The following is a 22,691-nucleotide window of genomic DNA, read 5'->3' on the forward strand; positions in this document are numbered from 1 at the left end:
CTTCCTGGTGCCCTGAAATCCCTCCAGGTAGGCGGCCATTTGTATGGACCCCCAGAGGCTAGCCTTCATCTGAACAGTGGGGGGAGTCAGTCATGGTACTGGAAAGGTTCCATGAGACTAGGTGAGGAGGCCAGGGCTTGGCTCTGATTGGGGCTGTACTTGGTTCTGCCCTTTCTTGTCCCAATGAGTGCTGCCTCTCCCCCTCTCCTAAGGGGTTGACACTGGAGCCCTCACAGATCTCATCAGCCTGTGGATCCCCAGGAGACTGTGGAGGCTGAGGAAAGGCAAGCTTCTGTGCTGTACTTGAATGCTGTGCCATTTACATTATGAACATTTTCAGACACTCAGGGAAATTGAAATAATTGTAGGGAACATTCATATACTCACCATAGAGAGTCAACTCTTAACCTGTGGCTGTGATTACTGTATCACATATGTACCCCTGTACCAACCCCTCAACCCATCCTTCAATTCATCTTTTCTTTTGCTGGTGCACTTCAAAGTAAACAGCAGACATCAATATACTTCTAAATAATAAATAATTTGGTATGAGCATCATTAACTAGAGTTCAATATTTGGTTACAGGTTTTTCTACTTATGTAGAATTTACCTACAATGAAAGACACAAATCTTCTTTTTATAACATCTTTATTGGAGTATAACTGCTTTACAGTGGTGTGCTGGTTTCTGCTTTATAACAAAGTGAGTCAGCCATACATATACATATATCCCCATATCTCCTCCCTCTTGCGTCTCCTTCCCACCCTCCCTATCCCACCCCTCTAGGTGGTGACAAAGCACTGAACTGATCTCCCTGTGCTATGCGGCTGCTTCCCTCTATCTGTTTTACATTTGGTAGTGTATACAAGTCCATGCCACTATCTCACTTCATCCCAGCTTACCCTTCCCCTCCCCGTGTCCTCAACTCCATTCTCTACATCTGCATCTATATTCCTGTCCTGCCCCTAGTTTCTTCAGAACCTTTTTTTTTTAAATATTCCATATATATATATGTGTGTGTGTGTATATATATATATATATATGTATGTTAGCATACGGTATTTGTTTTTCTCTTTCTGACCTACTTCACTCTGTATGACAGACTCTAGGTCCATCCACTTCACTACAAATAACTCAATATCGTTTCTTTTTATGACTGAGTAATATTCCATTGTATATATGTGCCAATCTTCTTTATCCATTCATCTGTCAATGTACACTTAGGTTGCTTCCATGTCCTGGCTATTGTAAATAGAGCTGCAGTGAACATTGTGGTACATGACTCTTTTTGAATTATGGTTTTCTCAGGATATATGCCCAGGAGTGGGATTGCTGGATCGTATGGTAGTTCTATTTTTAGTTTTTTAAGGAACCTCCATGCTGTTCTCCATAGCGGCTGTATCAATTTACATTCCCCCCAACAGTGCAAGAGGGTTCCCTTTTCTCCAAACCCTCTCCAGCATTTGTTCTGTATAGATTTTTTGATCATGGCCATTCTGACTGGTGTGAGGTGATACCTCATTGTAGTTTTGATTTGCATTTCTCTAATGATTAGTGATGTTGAGCATCCTTTCATGTGTCTATTGGCAATCTGTATATCTTCTTTGGAGAAATATCTATTAAGGTATTCTGCCCATTTTTGGATTGGGTTGTTTGTTTTTTTTGATATTGAGCTGCTTGTAAATTTTGGAGATTAATCCTTTGTCAGTTGCTTCATTTGCAAATATTTTCTCCCATTCTGAGGGTTGTCTTTTCGTCTTGTTTATGGTTTCCTTTGCTGTGAAAAAGCTTTCAGTTTCATTAGGTCCCATTTCTTTATTTCTGGTTTTATTTCCATTTCTCTAGGTGGTGGGTCAAAAAGGATCTTTCTGTGATTTATGTCATAGAGTGTTCTGCCTATGTTTTCTTCTAAGAGTTTGATAGTGTCTGGCCTTACATTTAGGTCTTTAATCCATTTTGAGTTTATTTTTGTGTATGGTGTTAGGGAGTGTTCTAATTTCATTCTTTTACATGTAGCTGTCCAGTTTTCCCAGCACACTTATTGAAGAGGCTGTCTTTTCTCCATTGTATATTCTTGCCTCCTTTATCAAAGATAAGGTGACCATATGTGCGTGGATTTATCTCTGGGTTTTCTATCCTGTTCCACTGATCTATATGTCTGTTTTTGTGCCAGTACCATACTGTCTTGAATACTGTGGCTTTGTAGTATAGTCTGAAGTACAGGAGCCTGATTGCTCCAGCTCCATTTTTCTTTCTCAATATTGCTTTGGCTATTTGGGGTCTTTTGTGTTGCCATACAAATTGTGAGATATTTTGTTATAGTTCTGTGAAAAATGCCATTGGTAGTTTGATAGGAATTACATTGAATCTGTAGATCGCTTTGGGTAGTATAGTCATTTTCACAATGTTGATTCTTCCAATCCAAGAACATGGTATATCTCTCCATCTGTTTGTATTATCTTTAATTTCTTTCATCAGTGTCTTATAGATTTCTGCATACAGGTCTTTTGTCTCCTTAGGTAGGTTTATTCCTAGGTATTTTATTCTTTTTGCTGCAATGGTAAATGAGAGTGTTTCCCTAATTTCTCTTTCATATTTTTCATCATTAGTATATAGGATTGCAAGAGATTTCTGTGCATTAATTTTGTATCTTGCTAAGTTACCAAATTCATTGATTAGCTGTAGTGGTTTCCTGGTAACATCTTTAGGATTCTGTATGTATAGTATCATGTCATCTGCAAACAGTGACAGCTTTACTTCTTCTTTTCCGATTTGGATTCCTTTTATTTCTTTTTCTTCTCTGATTGCTGTGGCTAAAACTTCCAAAACTATGTTGAATAGTAGTGGTGAGAGTGGGCAACCTTGTCTTGTTCCTGATTTTAGTGGAAATGGTTTCAGTTTTTCACCATTGAGAACAATGTTGGCTGTGAATTTGTCATATATGGCCTTTGATATGTTGAGGTAAGTTCCTTCTATGCCTACTTTCTGGAGGGTTTTTATCATAAATGGTGTTGAATTTTGTCTAAAGCTTTCTCTGCATCTACTGAGATGATCATATGGTTTTTCTCCTTCAAGTTGTTAATATGGTGTATCACATTGATCGATTTGCATATATTGAAGAATCCTTGCCTTCCTGGGGTAAACCCCACTTGATCATGGTGTATGATCCTTTTAATGTGCTGTTGGATTCTGTTTGCTGGTATTTTGTTGAGGAGCATTTGCATCTATGTTCATCAGTGATACTGGCCTGTAGTTTTCTTTCTTTGTGACATCTTTGTCTGGTTTTGGTATTAGGGTGACAGTGGCCTCATAGAATGAGTTTGGGAGTGTTCCTTCTTCTGCTATATTTTGGAAGACTTTGAGAAGGATAGGTGTTAGCTCGTCTCTAAATGTTTGATAGAATTCACCTGTGAAGCCATCTGGTCCTGGGGTTTTGTTTGTTGGAAGATTTTTCATCACAGTCTCAATTTCAGTGCTTGTGATTGGCCTGTTTATATTTCTTATTTCTTCCTGGTTCAGTTTTGGAAGGTCGTGCTTTTCTAAGAATTTGTCCATTTCTTCCAGGGTGTCCATTTTATTGGCATGTAGTTGCTTGTAGTAATCTCTCATGATCCTTTGTATTTCTGCAGTGTCTGTTGTTGCTTCTCCTTTTTCATTTCTAATTCTATTTATTTGAGTCTTCTCCCTTTTTCTTTCTTGATGAGTCTGGCTAGTGGTTTATCAATTTTGTTTAATTTCTCAAAGAACGAGCTTTTAGTTTAATTGATCTTTGCTCTCATTTCCTTCATTTCTTTTTCATTTATTTCTGATCTGATCTTTATGATTTCTTTCCTTCTGCTAACTTTGGGGTATTTTTGTTCTTTCTCTAATTGCTTTAGGTGTAAATTTCGGTTATTTGAGATTTTTCTTGTTTCTTGAGGTAGTATTGTATTGCCATAAACTTCCCTCTTAGAACTGCTTTTGCTGCATTCCATAGGTTTTGGGTTGTCATGTTTTCATTGTCATTTGTGTCTAGGTATTTTTTGGTTTCCTCTCATTTCTTTAGTGATCTCTTGGTTATTAAGTAGTATATTGTTTAGCCTCCAGGTGTGTGTATTTTTTACAGATTTCGTCGTGTAATTGACATCTAGTCTCATAGTGTTGTGGTCGGAGAAGATACTTGATATGATTGCAATTTTCTTAAATTTAAGAAGGCTTGATTTGTGACCCAAGATATGATCTATCCTGGAGAATGTTCCATGAGCAGTTGAGAAGAAAGTGTATTCTGTTGTTTTTGGATGGAATGTCCTATAACTGTCAGTTAAGTCCATCTTGTTTAATGTATCATTTAAAGCTAGTGTTTCCTTGTTTAATTCATTTTGGATGATCTGTCCATTGGTGAAAGTGGGGTGTTAACGTCTCCTATTCTTCTTGTGTTACTGTAGATTTCCCCTTTTATGGCTGTTAGCATTTACCTTGTGTTTTGAGGTGCTCCTATGTTGGGTGCATAAATATTTACAATTGTTATATCTTCTTGGATTGATCCCTTGATCATTATGGAGTGTCCTTCTTTGTCTCTTGTAATAGTGTTTATTTTAAAGTCTATTTTGTCTAATATGAGAACTGCTACTCCAGCTTTCTTTTGATTTCCAGTTGCATGGAATAACTTTTTCCATCCCCTCACTTTCAGTCTGTATGTCCCTAGGTCTGAAGTGGGTCTCTTGTAGACAGCATATATACGGGTCTTGTTTTTGTATCCACTCAGCCATTTTGTGTCTTTTGGTTGGAGCATTAATTCATTTACATTTAAGGTAGTTATCAATATGTATGTCCCTATTACCATTTTCTTAATTGTATTGGGTTTGTTATTGTAGGTCTTTTCCTTCTGTCTTGTTTCCTGCCTAGAGAAGTTCCTTTAGCATTTGTTGTAAAGTTGGTTTTGTGGTGCTTAATTCTCTTAGCTTTTGCTTGTCTGTAAAGGTTCTAATTTTGCCTTTGAATCTGAATGAGATCCTTGCTGAGTAGAGTAATCTTGGTTGTAGGTTCTTCCCTTTCATCACTTTAAATATGTCCTGCCACTCCCTTCTGGCTTGCAGAGTTTCTGCTGAAAGATCAGCTGTTAACCTTATGGGGATTCCCTTGTATGTTATTTGCTGTTTTTCCCTTGCTGCTTTTAATATTTTTTCTTTGTATTTAATTTTTGGCAGTTTGATTAATATGTGTCTTGACGTGTTTCTCCTAGATTTATCCTGTATGGGACTCTCTGTACTTCCTGGATTTGACTGACTGTTTCTTTTCCCATGTTAGGGAAGTTTTCAACAAGAATCTCTTCAAATATTTTCTCAGACCCTTTCTTTTTCTCTTCTTCTTCTGTGACCCCTATAATTCAAATGTTGGTGCATTTACTGTTGTCCCAGAGGTCTCTGAGACTGTCCTCAATTCTTTTCATTCTTTTTTCTTTATTCTGCTCTGCAGTAGTTATTTCCACTATTTTATCTTCCAGGTCACTTATCCATTCTTCTGCCTCAGTTATTCTGCTATTGATTCCTTCTAGAGAATTTTTAATTACATGTATTGTGTTGTTCATCATTGTTTGTTTGCTCTTTAGTTCTTCGAGTTCCTTGTTAAACGTTTCTTGTCTTTTCTCCATTCTATTTACAAGATTTTGGATCATCTTCACTGTCATTACTCTGAATTCTTTTTCAGGTAGACTGCCTATTTCCTCTTCATTTGTTTGATATGATGCGTTTTTGTTTTTGTTTGTTTTTTTTTGTGGTACGCGGGCCTCTCACTGTTGTGGCCTCTCCCGTTGTGAAGCACAGGCTCCGGACACGCAGGCTCAGCGGCCATGGCTCATAGGCCCAGCTGCTCCACGGCACGTGGGATCTTCCCGGACCGGGACATGAACCCGTGTCCCCTGCATCGGCAGGTGGACTCTCAACCACTGCGCCACCAGGGAAGCCCGGTCTGATGGGTTTTTACCTTGCTCCTTCATCTGCTGTGTGTTTCTCTGTCTTCTCATTTTGCTTAACTTACTGTGTTTGGGGGTCTCCTTTTCACAGGCTGCAGGTTCGTAGTTCCCGTTATTTTTGCTGTCTACCCCCAGTGGGTAAAGATGGTTCAGTGCTTTGTATAGGGTTCCTGGTGGAGGGGACTTGTGCCTGTGTTCTGGTGGATGAGGCTGGATCCTGTCTTTGTGGTGGGCAGGACTTCATCTGATAGTGTGTTTTGGGGTGCCTGTGACCTTATTATGATTTTAGGCAGCCTCTCTGCTAACGGGTTGGGTTGTGTTCCTGTCTTGCTAGTTGTTTGGCATAGGGTGTCCAGCACTGTAGCTTTCTGGTCATTAAGTGGAGCTGGGTCTTAGTGTTGAGATGGAGATCTCTGGGAAGAGTTTTCGCCGTTTGATATTATGTGGAGCTAGGAGGTATCTTGTGGACCAGTGTCCTGAATTTGGCTCTCCCACCTCAGAGGCACAGGCCTTATACCTGGCCAGGGCACCAAGACCCTTTCAGCCACACGGCTCAGAAGAAAAAGGAGAAAAAAGAAAGGAAGGAAGGAAGGGAGGGCGGGAAGGAGGGAGGGAGGGAAAGAAAGAAAGAGAGCAACCAAACCAAAAAACAAATCCACCAATAATAACAAGTGCTAAAAACTATACTAAAAAAAAACCCCGGAGCTTCCCTGGTGGCACAGTGGTTGAGGGTTTGCCTGCCGATGCAGGGGACATGGGTTCGTGCCCCTGTCTGGGAAGATCCCACATGCTGCGGAGCGGCTGGGCCCGTGAGCCATGGCCGCTGAGGCTGCGTGTCCGGAGCCTGTGCTCCGCAACGGGAGAGGCCACAACAGTGAGAGGCCCGCGTACCGAAAAAAAAGAAAAAAAAAAAACAACCCTGACAGACAGATCCCTAGGACAAATGGTAAAAGCAAAGCTATACAGACAAAAATTGCACAAAGAAGCATACGCATACACACTGACAAAAAGAGAAAAAGGAAAAATATATGTATATCTTTTGGGAAGTCTGAGGTCTTCTGCCAGCATTCAGTAGGTGTTCTGTAGGAGTTGTTCCACATGTAGATGTATTTCTGATGTATTTTGGGGGAGGAAGTTGATCTCCACGGCTTACTCCTCCACCACCTTGAAGGCCTCCCCTTGTCTGATATCTTTACTGGTTTTTGTATCACGGTGATGCTGGCCTCATATAATGAGTTCAGAAGTGTTCCTTTCTCTTCGATATTTTGGGGTAGTTTGAGAAAGATCGGTGTTACTTGTTCTTTAAATTTTTGGTAGAATTCACCTATGAAGCCACCTTGTCCTGGACTTTTGTTTGTTGGGAGTTTTTTTAGTTTGTTTGGTTCTTTTACTGATTCAATTTTATTACTCGTAATTAGTCTGTTCATATTTTCTATTTCTTCTTCATTCGGTCTTGAAAGAGCATACGTTTCTAGGACTTTATCCATTTCTTCTAGGTTGTCCATTTTATTGGCGTATGATTGTATTGTTTTCCATTCTCGTGACAGGTAGACACCTCGGATATTAACAGGTTTTCACTCCTCTGAGCAGAACTTCCGTGAACATTTGTATACAAGTGTTTTCATGAATGTGTTTTTATTTCTCTAAGGCAAATAGTAGGAATGGAATTGCTGAGTCATGGGTTACGTGTATTTAGTTTTATGAGAAACTGATAACTTTTTCCAGTGTGGTTTTACGGTTCTACAGTCCATCAACAAGTATGAGAGTTCTGGTTACTCCTTATCCTTGTCAACATTTGAAGTTGTCAGTCTATTTAGTTTCAGTCATTCTGGTGGATTTATTATGCTACCTCATTGTGGTTTCCATTTGCAGCTTCCTGATGACTCATGATGTACCTTTGAATTTAATTTAAATTTTATTTAAATTTAGAGTCATTTTGACCTTCTTGTGAAATACAAGGAGGTTGCCCTTAGTGATTTTCCTACTTTTAAGATACTCTGCCTAGTCTTCTATGCTGGGTGAGCTCCTAGAGCCATGTGGCACAGTCATGCTTGGTAGGTGACTATGATAGGGTGGGTGGATGAAGTCCACTTCCTGTGGTGCATGCTGTTCACAACCTCAGGTGGACAGCGTTCTACAATAAATATCCCAGGAAAGGTAGTTTCTAATAACAACATTCACAGTCTCCATGTTTCATAGTAACAGTCCCTGGAATGACTAAAACATGCTTTTCAGTAGAATATGAAAGTTCTTTACAGCTTTTGTGAAATAGTTTGAAACAGAAACCCAATCTTCTAAAGACTAGATTCAGAATAAGTATTGATATAATTTAAATTACCGTGAAACTGGCATGTAAGTAACCTCCCATCTTACTTGTCTAAATGGAGGATGATTCTCAAAAGCACTGTATCAGTGCTTCTTAATATTTCTCTTGTGGCTTCTGATTAAGCAACAACAAGCTACGTGTAGGTTTTAAATTTTAATTAAAGAGAATCTAAATTATTTGGGTCTTATAATAACTTACTTCCCAAAGATCTGGGGGAAGGGGAGGGCAAAGGGGTAGCTGAGATATGGGAAACCCTAACTGTGAATTAACTCAGTTAATTCTAAGTTCGAAAGACAGAAGTTTCATGGAGGGTTAGGGGGACAAAATCACCCCAAAAGGCAGAGTTGCATGATGAAAAGCTCCAAGAGTTTTTGAGGGAGATTTGGGTGTTTTGAGTCTGTTTGTGCCTAAATCTCTTAACTCCCATGTGCCTCAGTTTCCTCATTTGCCATATGGGGAAGATGGAAATTACTTCCTGCTGAAGAAAGTCACCGTCTCTGTGACACGCTCTACCCTGCGCTTGTCCACACCCCTCTCACTGCCCTCTGGGGCTCCTCTTCCCTTCAATACGGGCATCCCCTGAGACAACACTGAGCTTGAACGTGTTCTGCCTCTGTGACCTTGAGCAGGTTACTGAATCTTGCAGAGCCTCAGATTCTCCCAACTGTACATTGGTTAATTGTAGTATCCACATCACAGAATTATTGAGATTATTGAATAATTCACAGCAATAGTTAGCAATAAATACATAATGTATTTGAGAAATATTATTCATTGCCAAGTACTTTGTGACAGATATATTTGACTACTACTATTCATTTATAATCACTGTTATAACAAATGTCCAACAATGTTGGGTAAATTATTATAAACCTACTTCATGAAAATTATATAGCTGTTAATGAAGGAAGACTATGTAAAATATTAAACACTATTTTAATACAATAGTAAGTGGTATAAATTATTAGGTATAAAATAAGCTACAAGGATATATTGTACAACACAGGGAATATAGCCAATATTTTATAATAACTAAATGGAGTATAACCTTTAAAAATTGTGAATCGGGCTTCCCTGGTGGCGCAATGGTTGAGAGTCCACCTGCCGATGCAGGGGACACAGGTTCGTGCCCCGGTCTGGGAAGATCCCACATGCCGCGGAGCGGCTGGGCCCGTGAGCCATGGCCGATGAGCCTGCACCTCCGGAGCCTGTGCTCCGCAATGGAAGAGGCCACAACAGTGAGAGGCCCGCGTACCGCAAAAGAAAAAAAAAAAAATTGTGAATCATTATATTGTACACCTGTAACATACAATATTGTACATCAGGTACACTTCAATAAATTTTTTTTTTAAAGTTAAATAAAATATTCTTTAAAAGATTAAAAAAGCCATAAGTGGAAAAAGCAGTAAACCAAATTATCCTTATATCACGAGGATGACCACATAGAATAACTAGATCCAAGCATTCATCCAAAAAATAGCGAGAAGAGGCACAAAATACAGCAAGTAAGAGATGCAAGGGGATGATTACGTGTACTTACACTACTTATCTATTGGGAGGAAATTCTTTTTGAAAATACAAACCCTATTTCTTTCAAATTGAAATTCTTTGGTGAGGCCAAAGTAATAATGATGGTCACTGTGTTTTTCCTTCAGTTTCCTGGCGTTTAACATGGACACAGTCGGTAATCTCGCCTTTCTGTTGAAAGCAGTCAATTTTCATGAAGGGTTCTTCAGCGGGGTTTGGTGGCCCGGATTTATTGTAAGGTAAAGATACATTGTGTTATATTTTTCCTTTTGGTGTTTAAGGCATATTCTTGCTGGTGAACTATCTGCTAATGTAATACAGGATGAGTCAGCGTAATTACAAGCTTCTGGAAATGGCTAGAATTCCTACAAGCCATTTTGCATGACAGCCTTGCTCGCTTTGGAGGCCCTGATGCTAGTGATTATCTCTTGTGCGGCATCTTTTAGAATTTTACCTGCAAGTGTCGTTTGGCTGCCATGGGAGTTGATGAGTGGGGTAATTTTGAACCCTTATTGGAATTGAAGAGTCATTGTCTGGATGTAATAGTGAATACATTGTTTTCTTGGTGGGGGGCGTGCATCAGGCACATGTGAAAATTAACCATTGAATTAGCCTGAGATGCACTCTATTTCCTATTAAAATGCCCATGACGTTCTGCAAAAACATAAAACCTCTTATCAGCATTGATAAGAAATCTAGAGGGAATTTGCACCAAGTACTGTACCAATGGGGTTGGTTTGAGGAAACACCCCCACCCCAGCAATATCTGTTTCATCTCCTCATCCCAACATGGAATAGACAACAAGACCCCAAGAGAAGGCTTTACTTATCCCACTTTCTACCCAGGCTCAGGACCTCAGTGCTACCATAACCTGAAGTCAGACCACGGCTCCCCCTCTGCAAAGGAATTATGTTCCAAGAGGACCAGAATTGTGTCCCATGAAACTCTCCCCCTTCAGTTTGTCTCTTTTTATATTGATTCCAAGATTACATCTCCCAGTACAACACAGAGCGGGAGGAGGATGAATGGCACATGGGGATGGGTAGTCTCTTCGGAAATGCTCTGCGGCAGAAGAGCCCTGGGAGCAGAAATGGTCAAAATCCACCTTGTGAAACAGAGAGACTGATGAGTACCTGCTGGAAGTTGGGCCAGGTTTGTGCAAACCACTCCATCCTTCAGTTGTAGGTCTGAGGAGAGTTCCTGCCAGATGCCCAGGACACATCCAGGTGGGTTTAAGTCTCTCCACATTCCCTGCCTTATCAAACATGGAGCCAGCCAAAGTAAGAGAAGGATGCGATCAAAGGCAGAGATGCACTTGTAAGCAGAACTAACAATGGAGAAAATGTAATCTAGCTTTCCAAGACTGTAGAAGTAAAGGATAAAGATGAAATGGCATGGGGACTTCGCTGGTGATGCAGTGGTTAAGAATCCGCCTGCCAATGCAGGGGACACGGGTTTGAGCCCTGGTCTGGGAAGATTCCACATGCCGTGGGGCAACTAAGCCCGTGTGCCACATCTGCTGAGCCTGTGCTCTAGAGCCTGTGCTCTAGAGCCTGTGAGCTACAACTACTGAGCCTGTGTGCCTAGAGCCCATGCTCTGCAACAAGAGAAGCCACCACAATGAGAAGCCTGTGTACCACAGTGAAGATTAGCCCCCACCCGCTGCAACTAGGGAAAGCCCACGCGCAGCAGTGAAGACCCAACACAGCTAAAAATAAATTAATTAATTTAAAAAAATGATGAAATGGCATGAGATGATAATCAACACAGAGTGAAAATAGTAGAAATACAACCCATGGATAAGAAATATTCCTGAAATATTCCTGAAAATGCTGGAACAAAAGGAGCAGAATTATAATAACCAACAGAAAAGAAATATATTTTTCTTAGTGTAAAAAAAAAATCAAGATTTTAATAGGATAAAAACCATACCTGGATATAGCTTGCGAATGCAGAGTAAAGAGAATTTCATTAAAGCAACCAGACAGAAAATAATAGTTTACCAACAAATGGAAAAAAACAAGCTTAACTTAAATCTTTATTCACCATCTCCAAATGGAGTAAGACCTGCTCCTCTAAAGAGGAAACTCATGATCTAAGCATACCATTCCAAACCAAATTTAATTCATGAGTACAAGCAGTGGAAAGATATCTTCAGAAATCTAAGAATCAGAAGCAATTTCACTTCCTTGGCCTTCCTTGAAACTTATTCACAGACCTACTCAATAAGACATGAAAAAGAATTAAAAGTAATAACTTGAAGATAAGGAAGTCAAGATATAAAAGGATCAATGGTCCATGTGAATCAGCCTACGAATAATTATGTGTTTTAAAAAATTAGTTCCAGAGTTAAATACATAAGCTAAAAAATGTTTTTGGAAAAAAAACATGAATTAAAAAAAACCTTTGTGTCATTGGTTCTATAATAGAATGGTTCCTAAAATATTTTAAGGTAAGATAAAAAAAACTAAAGTAAAGTAAAAACATGCTCAATTTCTTACTTTAATTGCAGGGTAGGCAAAAGGCATTGTTTTGTTTGATCATTAGAGAAAAACATAGGTTAAAATATATGTTTCATTACATTAAAAGTCAACATGATTTCCTTCCCATTTAGGTTATCACAGAGCATTGAGTGGAGTTCCCTGTGCTATACAGTATGTTCTCAATAGTTATCTATTTTATACATAGTATCAATAGTGTATATATGACAATCACAATCTCCCAATTCATCCTACCCCCCCTTCCTCCTTGGTATCCATACATTTGTTCTCTTTATCTGTGCCTCTATTTCTGCTTTGTCAATAAGATCGTCTACATCAACTTTTTCAGATTCCACATATATGTTAATATATGATGTTTGTTTTTCTTTTTCTGACTTACTTCACTCTGTATGACAGTGTCTAGGTCCATCCACGTCTCTACAAATGACCCAATTTCGTTCCTTTTTATGGCTGAGTAATATTCCACTGTATCTATATATACCACATCTTCTTTATCCATTCCTTTTTTCTCTTTTTTTTTTTTTTTTTGTTTTTGTTTGGTTTTTTTTGCGGTACATGGGCCTCTCACTGTTGTGGTCTCTCCTGTTGCGGAGCACAGGCTCCCAACGCGCAAGCTTGGTAGCCATGGCTCACGGGCCCAGCCGCTCCGCGGCATGTGGGATCTACCCAGACCAGGGCTCAAACCCGTGTCCCCTGCATTGGCAGGCAGACTCTCAACTGCGCCACCAAGGAAGCCCTATCCATTCCTCTCTTGATGGACATTTATGTTGTTTCCATGTCCTGGCTATTGTAAATAGTGCTGCAATGAATATTGGGGTGCATGTGTCTTTTTGTAAAATTTATTTATCTTATTTATTCATTTTTGGCTGCATTGGGTCTTTGTTGTTGCGCACAGGCTTTCTCTAGGGCGAGTGGGAGCTATTCTTTTCTGCAGAGCATGGGCTTCTCATTATGGTGGCTTCTCTTGTTGCAGAGCACAGGCTCTAGGAGCACGGGCTTCAGTAGTTGTGGCGTGCAGGCTCAGTAGTTGTGGCACATGAGCTTAGTTGCTCCACAGCATGTGGGATCTTCCTGGACTGGGCACGAACCCGTGTCCCCTGCATCGACAGGCGCACTCTCAACCACTGTGCCACCAGGGAAGCCCAGAATATGTTTTTTAAAAAGCATTTAAGAAATGATAAACCTTGTACTCATGTTAATTATCTGAGTTACTACCATTAGTGTAACCATTTTAATAGTCAATTCAATTAAATATTCATTAAACAATACAGTTTTCTAGGGCTAAGCATGCGAAGACTACAAAGATTATTAAGATATGCTCCTACCTTGGGATAAGTCCACTAGTTATAGCCCAAGGCAGAATGAAATAAGTACTAAATTATGACAGAACCTACAAGCTTAGGGAAAAGAATTCTGACTTCTACATTTAAGTTTGTATTTTTGGCTCAGCTTTTTGTTCAGCTAGCTCTATGTTGGCTTACGTCTACCTACATTAATTTGGTGGATCTGGAAATAAAATGACCTGGTCAGCAGTTTGAACATCTGACCCAAATGGGGTCTGGAGAATAGTCCTCGAATGGTGTCCAAAGGTGGGTGATTTCATCTAGAATGCCAAGATCTTGTAAAAATAACCATGTGATTTGGTTCAGGATCTTTTCAAGAAGCAAAAATAGGAGTGGGCTCCGGAAGTCTGCTTTTCTTTTGTTTTATAGTAAATACTCTTTAATTTTCCTCAAATGCACATTTTATTTTGGAGACACTTAGCTCACATGCGTTAGATAGCCCATCTCCCTCTTACCCTGGAGGGAGCACTAAGGGCTAGAAGTTCACAGAGTTAGAGAGTCAAGACCCCTAGGTCCTCACGAAAGACCTATCATCTGATACTGCCTTTCCCTCCTTGGTGCAGCCAGAATTTAACTTAAAATGGAGCCAGGAAATGTCCTTCTGTGTGGTGGTGGCCATGGAGGGAGCCCAGCCCCATGGCTTGTCTTGGAAGCTCCACTCCCCCAGCTTTCTAAAATCCTGCTGCAAACGTTGTTCATCAGGGTCACTATATCACTTCCCCATTAGTGGTGGGAGGGTGACAATAAACAATGACTTGTCACTTTGAGAATATTTTATTAAGGACTTCATTTTACAGAGAAAAATCTAGGGAAGAAAAATGTATCCCCTGAGTAATCAATATGTTTAACAGATGACTATTTTCAAATGTGGGTAACAAAAATTGGGCAGGTAGAGGGATGATGATTCAGGTGGGATGAAGACTGTTCTGGTTACCCAGTTTATTCATGTCTGTCTCTCATCACCTGTAATATTCTTCTACTGCACTGGTGGTTCCCCCATTTCAGGGTGTGTAGGAATCACCTGGAAAAGAATGATTTTAAAAATCTGATTCATGTTGCCCTCCTCCACACTGCAAGGCTGAGTCAAAAGGGAAAGAGAAGTGGTTTGTAAATGAATATCATGAATCATCCTCAAAATTCGGGGGCAGTCAGCTCACTTGGAAACAACTACCCTAAGTTATTTTTTCTCATTCAGAATTTGAGGTCTGGTTGGAGAAGAATTGGTGGAGGCTGGAAATAAGGTTTTCGGAGATGTAACTTTATAGAGCTTTCTGTTTAGAAAAGTGACAGTCACCTACCGTCTTTATTGTTGTGGTCAGTGCAGCCTGACTGCTGTGTGTGTGTGTGTGTGTGTGTGTGCACACGTGTGTGTGTGTGAGAGAGAGAGAGACTCTAAAGCTCTTTAGATCTTTAGAATATAATGAAATCATAGTACCTCAGAAGGCTATCTTTCTAACAGATGATGCCAGTTATTCTGTTAGAATTTTAGACTAACAGTTTCTTTGCCCAGGCCACCTGGTTGGCATATGGAATCTTATGTGAGTTCTTGTCCGCAGAAAATGTGAGCTGTCTGTATCAGTGATTGGATGGCACACACATGGCGTGTGCTGGAGGTCAGGCTGCCAGAATCTCATCAGTCACATGTCCTCAGGAGCTTTGGTCCAGTGATGTCTGGTAGATCCAGAGAGGAGCTGGAAAATGCCATTGTCGATGAACCCAAAGAGAATATCTGGTCTGCTTTGCTTGTACTTCTCGGAGAGTTTCAGAGTGGAGACAGGAATCAGAGAGTAACAGCAGCTGGGTTGTGTTTGTTACATTTTTAAAAGCCAATACAGCAACCTGAAGAGCAGATGTTTTACTGAAAATCTCATGGTACAGAAATGCCAAGAGCTTTATTCCAGAGACAGATCATCAAAGACAGGAAACAGGATTAGAAACCAAATTTCCTGAGTTCCTGGTTTGCATTGATCTTGCATCTTCTAACTCCTGTGGTCAAGTTGGGCTGGGAAGATGACCAGCAGACCAGAGCAACCTGGTGGAGGGGCCTTTTTGTCTTCAGAGCACTGGGTGCTGCCTATGCAGTGGCCACTTTATGCAAAAGTAAGGCTTCGCTGCTGACCGGGGCTTGAAATTCCTTTAATGGGGAACATATACCCATTTCTCAGTGAGAGCTAAGGCTTAAACTCCTGCAACTCAGCGAGGGGGAAAGAGTGACTGACTTCCACATCCCAGTAGCTGTACATGGTGTGAGGAAGGGGTAGGTGGTGGTCTGAGAGACCCCAGAGTGGACAGGCAGGAAGATCCGAGGCTGCCTGTGCCTACCTCCTGTGTGCCGTGCTCCTAAGGCTTAGCTTGGCACTTCCCTCTCTGTTGTTTCTGGTCATAGGAAATGTTTCTGTTCTGTGATGCTTTCCTCTCTCTTATTCTGGTTACGTTAAATCCAGTTAATACTAGGAGTTGCATTTTCTCTTTTCCCCTCAATTCTAACTTCCTCCATCTTTCTCTCAAAGAGATCACCTAAATTCTCTTCCTAGGGAAGCCTATTATGGGTAGGGAATGGAAAGGAAAGAAAGAAGAGGAAGTGATGAGAAGGAAAAGGAAGAGGAAGTTATATTTCTAATAACTGCATGGGCGGTGCAGTCATTTCCTTTTTGTGTGAGAGCTAGAAGGGTCCCTCAGGAGGCAACCTGAGGACCAAAAAGGTTAGTGGTTTCTTCAAGGGAATGCAGTCACCAAGAGCAAAGAGGAGACTCACATTTGGTTATGCAAATATACTATTTTTTTCCTTAAACTTTCACGCACTATTTTAGTAATCCTCTATGGATCTTTCTGGAAATAATACTGTGGTGTTTATTACTGGGAATTCTATTTCTCTCATTCCTGCTACATTCCTTTATTAGAAGCAAGAACTGTCCCTTCTCCTCCAATGATTTAATGATTTATCTATTCAATTAATTATTATTTATATCAGTGTGGATTAATGGATATTTATTGTATTTTTGGGCTACGTCCAATTCTACCATATTTTATTTTCTTGCTCTAATTGTCCCAGCTGTGGCCATTGAGATCTCCTTCAGTTTAACTAGCCCCTGTATCTCTTTGATATGTCCCCATCTTTTTTTTTTTTTTGAAACGCTTCCTTATTTTTTGGTACCATAAAATGTTCCAGGCTCATCTCATATTTTCCCAGCTCAACCTGTAATCAACCATTTCTCCAAGAGTCCCTGGTTCCTTTTATTGGAGAATAGTATTTAAAAATCAATATCTGGTTGCTGAGTATGCTAATTGCTACTGGAGTGTCACTACTTCTAGGCTTGTTCTAAGCTAGAAAATAGGTATAGGTTGACTCACTCACACATTCTCACACAGATTTGTATGCGCGGATATTAGAAACCATGAGTTTATACTGGTAGTTCTGATTCCAATCCCAAACGACAAGCATTCCCTCTTTCCTATTTGTAACTTCTTTCTCTGAGAAAGTGAGAAATCTGGCTTTCGTTGTCTAATATGTTTACTTATTTGATCTTCCCTAGTATGCACATTAAGTAGTTTCAGAATTGCTAACCCATCTCTCTGTGAGAAACACATTTACAAGTAGAATACAGTATTTGTCTTTGTGAACTTAGCTTACGGTATCTAATCAAAGAAGTATTTCCAAAATTACGTTGACTCGTTCTTTCCTTCTCCTTCAGTGAGACTGTGTTATTCATTTGCAACACAGTTAGGTTCATTTGTGGCTATTTGTATTCTACTCTGGGATCTCCGAACATCCTGGTGGATTTGAATCCATTCATGTTTTGGCTACATGAAACATTACTAAGTTTCTAAGAATCAAAGCTGTACAAAAAGTATACTCAGAACTGTCACTCCTTCCTCACCCCTACATCCCCACTTCCATTCTTCTCTTTTTTCCCCACATACCTCCAATAGATGAGCAGACTATTTAGTTTTTGACTTATCCTTCCTTTATTTCTTTCACACAAATAATCAGATACATTTGTATTTTCTTATATTGTTTTCTCTCTTTCATGAAGGATCGCATACTATAGATACTCTTCTGTATTTTTTTTTTCCCTCTTAACCATATGTCCTGGAAAGCATTCTACATCAGTTCATAGAGATCTACCTTATCTTTTTTTTTTTTTTTTTTTTTTTTTTTTTGCGGTACGTGGGCCTCTCACTGTTGTGGCCTCTCTCGTTGCGGAGCACAGGCTCCGGACGCGCAGGCTCAGCGGCCATGGCTCACGGGCGCAGCCGCTCCGCGGCATGTGGGATCTTCCCAGACCAGGGCACGAACCCGTGTCCCCTGCATTGGCAGGCAGACTCTCAACCACTGCGCCACCAGGGAAGCCCGACCTACCTTATTCTTAAACAAACAAACAGAAAAACAGCAGAATAATACACTGTATGGATGTATCATAGCTTACTCAACCCCTCTTTATTGTATGCATATGAAATTTAGTATTGCTTAAGGTGTACCTTTAGGGTGGATTTCTGGAAGTGTGATTGCTGGGTCCAAAGGGAAGTGCATATGTAGTTTGGTTAAGTATTGTCAAATTATCCCTCAGGAAGGTTGTACCAGTTTGCATTCTCCCCAGCAACGTTTGTTTCTTCACAGCCTCATCAACAGAATGTGTTCTCATACTTTTTATTTTTCCCAATTTGATAGGTGAGAAATTATATCTATATTGGTCTAAGTCCCTTCTCTAATTATGAGTGAGTTTGCATAGTTTTTCGTCTATGTGAGAGCTATTTTAACATATTTTTCAGGTATTATTTGTTCATATTAGCTTCCCATTTATCCATAGGGATTTCAGTATTTTTGTACAATAATTTTCTATATTAAGGATCTTATACCTTTGTCATATTGCAAAAATTTCTTCCAGTTTGTCACTTGTCTTTTGACATTGTTCATGGTAATTTTTGCCATGCAAAAAGGTGTTTAACTTCTGTGTAGTCAAATGGATTTTAACAGAGAGAAAGCCTTTCCCTACATTTAGGTTAAAGAAGAAGTTACCACATGGGAACGTCAATCTTAATGTCCTGAGGAGTCATCAGATAGAGTTTGGGACTGTCAGAAAGACTGAAAATTGAAGGGGAAAATTTAAAAAAAGGGAGCCATAGAGAGGGAAACTTCAAAATATGTGTATTAACACTACTCAAATCTTTAACTGATATCTGAAATATGCATAGGTGGACAAGACTCCAAAGTGCTCAAGGGACCTTCTATTTGAAAGGCTTAAAAAGCTGAGCAGAGAATTCAACTGTTGCCTACCACATAGGACACAGAATATATAGTTTGAGTTCTGCCCAGTTAGAGAGGTATGGAAAGCTTTCCACTGGAACACCAGAAGGGCCATACCTTAGGTATAAAACACTATGCCCCAGGAAAGGGGATTTCCTCAAGGACTACAAGTAGAATTAAAAGATACTAAAGGCAAAACCAAAAAGATTCTTCCTGACAACGAATTAAACCAAGCCTCTACAGATTCAAGTTTAACAGCATGCTGGAATAAAACTCAATACCCTTTAGAGGAAAATAACAGGATCCAGAATTAGTAGTATTTGCAGTGTCCAATGTACAATAAAATAGTACCAGACATGTGAACAAGTAGGAACATGTAATGCATAATCAAGAGAAAAATCAGTCAATAGAAAAAGACACCAAAAATAACTCCAGTATTGAAATTAGAAGACAAGCACTTTTTAAAAAATATGATGAATTTATTAAAGAGTGGACAGGACATAATAAAAGAAATTTTCAGGAGACTTTTGGAAATTTTGTATATTTTAAAAACCCAAGCAGGATAGAACTGAAAAATACAATATTATAAATAAAACATTGGGACTTCCCTGGTGGCACAGTGGTTAAGAGTCTGCCTGCCAATTCAGGGGACACGGGTTTGAGCCCTGGTCTGGGAAGATCCCACATGCCACGGAGCAACTAAGCCCATGTGCCACAACTACTGAGCCTGCGCTCTAGAGTCTGTGAGCCACAACTACTGAGCCCACATGCCAAGACTACTGAGGCCCATGCGCCTAGAGCCCATGCTCCACAACAAGAGAAGTCACCACAATGAGAAGCCTGTGCACTACAACAAAGAGTAGCCCCTGCTCGCCACATCTAGAGAAAGCCTGCACGCAGCAGCAAAGACCCAATGCAGCCAAAAAAATAAATTAATTAATTAAAAAATTAATTGGGTGGAATTAACAACAGATTGGATGCAACAGAGGAAAATGTCAGTGAACATGAAGACATCAATAGAAATCCTTTGAGCTAAAGCTCAGAGAGAAAAAGATTGATAAAAATGAACAGAGCCTTAGTGACCTGTAGGACAGAATCACACACTCTAATGAACATGCACTTGGAATCTCAGAGAAAGATAAGACAGAATGGAACAGAAAAGGTATCAGCCAATTTTTAAAGAAATGACAGCACACAAATCCAGAAAGCTCGCAAGATTCAGACAGAGAGGATGGAAACCAACCAAACAAACAAACATAAAAACAGAAGCACATCATAGTAAAACTGCTGAAAATCAAAGATAAAGAATAAATTGTAAAAGTAGCCAGAGAAGAAGGAACATTAGAAACAGAAAAGAAATGATAAGAATGATGGTTGATTTCCATTAGAAATTGTAGAGCCAGAAGACAGTGGAAAAGATGTCTCTAAAGTGCTGGAAAAAAAAAAAACACCACCAACTTTCTCCCTAGAGTTTTAGAGCCAGCAAAGATATGTATCAAAAATGATTTAAGGCATTTTCAGGTAAAGGAAAGCTGAGAAAATTTGTCATAAGCAGACCTGTACTAGAAGAAATGTTAAGGAAGTTTCTTCAAGCTGAACAAAATGAAATTGCATGGAAATTTAAACCTAAAGGAAAGATGAACAGTGAAAATGCAAAATGTGTAGGTAAATATTAATGACACCTTCCTTCTTGTTTTAAAGTTTTTAGAATTCAATTGGCTATTTAAAGCAAACGTAATTGTAGTTATTTTGGTTTTTTAATGTATATGGAAGTAAAATATATGGCACCTTAGCACAAAAGATGGGATTTAAAGTACTTGGAATTATACTATTATAAGGTTCTTATGTTATACATGAATTGTTATTAATTGAAGGCAGACTGTCATAGTAAAGAATATATATTTTAATAGAGAAGGTAAACTGAGACAAAAAAGAAAAATCCTCAGTTAATCTGGAAGAAGGCATGGAAGAAGGAACAAAAACTAATGACCTAAGGAGACAGACATACCATAGAAGTATAGTAGACTTATACCCAACATTATCAGTAACTATATTAAATGTAAATGGACTGAACATTCCCATTAAAAGGCAATTAAATTGTCATAGGGGGTTAAAAATAAGCAAAATCTCATCTATATGCTTTGAAGATAAAGATAAAGACAAGAAAAAGATATAGCTTGCAACTAGAACATGAGAGACTAAATTAATATCAGATAAAGCAAACTTTAAGACAAAGAGTATTACCAAGGATAAAGAGGGTCATTTCATGAAGATTAAAAGACCACTTCATCAAGAAGGCAATAATCTGAAATAGGTATGCACCATAACAGACATTCAAAATACATGAAGCAGGGGAACTTCCCTGATGTTCTAGGGTTTAAGCATCAATGTTCCCACTGCAGGGAGCATGGGTTCAATCCCTGGTTGGAGAACTAAGATCCCACACGCCATGTGGCCTGGCCAAAAAAAAAAAAAAAGCATGAAGCAGAAATTGACAGAACCAAAGGGAGAAACAGACAAATCCAATAATTGATGAAACAAATAGACAGGAATTCAATATGGCTTAAAAGATGTGAACAACACTATCATCCAACTCTATCTATTTAGCATTTATAGACATTTATTGAAAACTACACCCAGAACTACAGTTGCTGTTCGTAAGACAAATCTCAGTAAAAAATTTAAAATATCAAAATAATACAGAATATTTTCCCTATTGATAATGGAATTAAATTAGAGATCAATAACAAAAAGATATCTGGAAAAATCTCCCAAATAAATATTTAGCAACTCATTTCTGTGAATCCAAGAAGGAGTCTCTAGGGGAGTTAGAAAATATTTCAAACTGAACGATAATGAAAGCAAAACATATCAGATTTGGTGGGTATAGTGAAAAGAGCCCTCAGAGGGAAATTTATAGATTGAAGTGTTTGTCTTAGAAAATAAAAAAACGTTTAAGTAAATGATGTAAGTTTCCACCTTAAGAGCTAGAAAAAGAAGAGCGAGGTAAGTAGCATAAAGGGAATGATAAAGATTAGAGAGAAATCGATAAAGTAGAAAATAAACTCTAGAGAAAATCAACAAACCTAAAACTCTGTTCTTTGAAATGATTAAAAATTGGTTGATCCCCAGCAAGCCTGATCAAGAGAAAAAGAGATAAAGGACCAGCTAACAAGATCAAGAATGAAAGAGGAAATATCATAACATGTAGGACAGAGATTAAAATACAATAAGGGAATATTATGAACAACTTTATGCACATAAATTCAAGAACTTAGAACAAATTCCTGGAAAAACACAACGTTCAAGAGCAAGCAAAAAACAAACAAACAGGGGAGCTAAAAATATCTATTAAATGAATTTAATTTGTAATGGAAACATTCTACAAAGAAAGCTCTAGGTCCAGGTGGTTTTTCTGTTGAATCCTATCAAACATTTGAAGACAAAATTATACCAGTCTTACACAAAACTCTTTCAAAAGCCCATATAATACTGATATGAGAACTAATAAGTACATTGCAAAGAAAAAATTATAAACCAATATTTTCATTACATAGGTAGAAATGTATAATAAAATATTAAAGATTGCATCCAGCGATATATATACAAAGAAAAATATGTCACCAAGTGGTGTTTTCTCCAAGAATGCAGTGTTGATTTAACATTCAAATATCAATGAAATCTACAACATTGACAAAATAAAGGAGAAAAATTATGTGATTATATAATGCAGAAAAAAATTTGACAACCTCCAACATCAGTTCATGGTTATAAAAAGTCTTAGCAAACTAGAAATA

General features: G+C 38.9%; 1 protein-coding gene across 1 annotated transcript in view; it reads left to right on the forward strand.

The window, feature by feature from the left end:
• ACOXL (acyl-CoA oxidase like) overlaps positions 1-22,691 on the forward strand; it is a 355,249-nt gene that overhangs the window by 231,674 nt on the left and 100,884 nt on the right. Inside the window, 2 exon segments of the mRNA XM_079940041.1 lie at positions 9,933-9,997; positions 10,000-10,043. Coding sequence (XP_079796167.1) covers positions 9,933-9,997; positions 10,000-10,043 — 109 coding nt within the window.

Source organism: Stenella coeruleoalba (genome assembly GCF_951394435.1).
Source record: "Stenella coeruleoalba genome assembly, chromosome: 13".
Classification (NCBI taxonomy): Eukaryota; Metazoa; Chordata; class Mammalia; order Artiodactyla; family Delphinidae; genus Stenella; species Stenella coeruleoalba.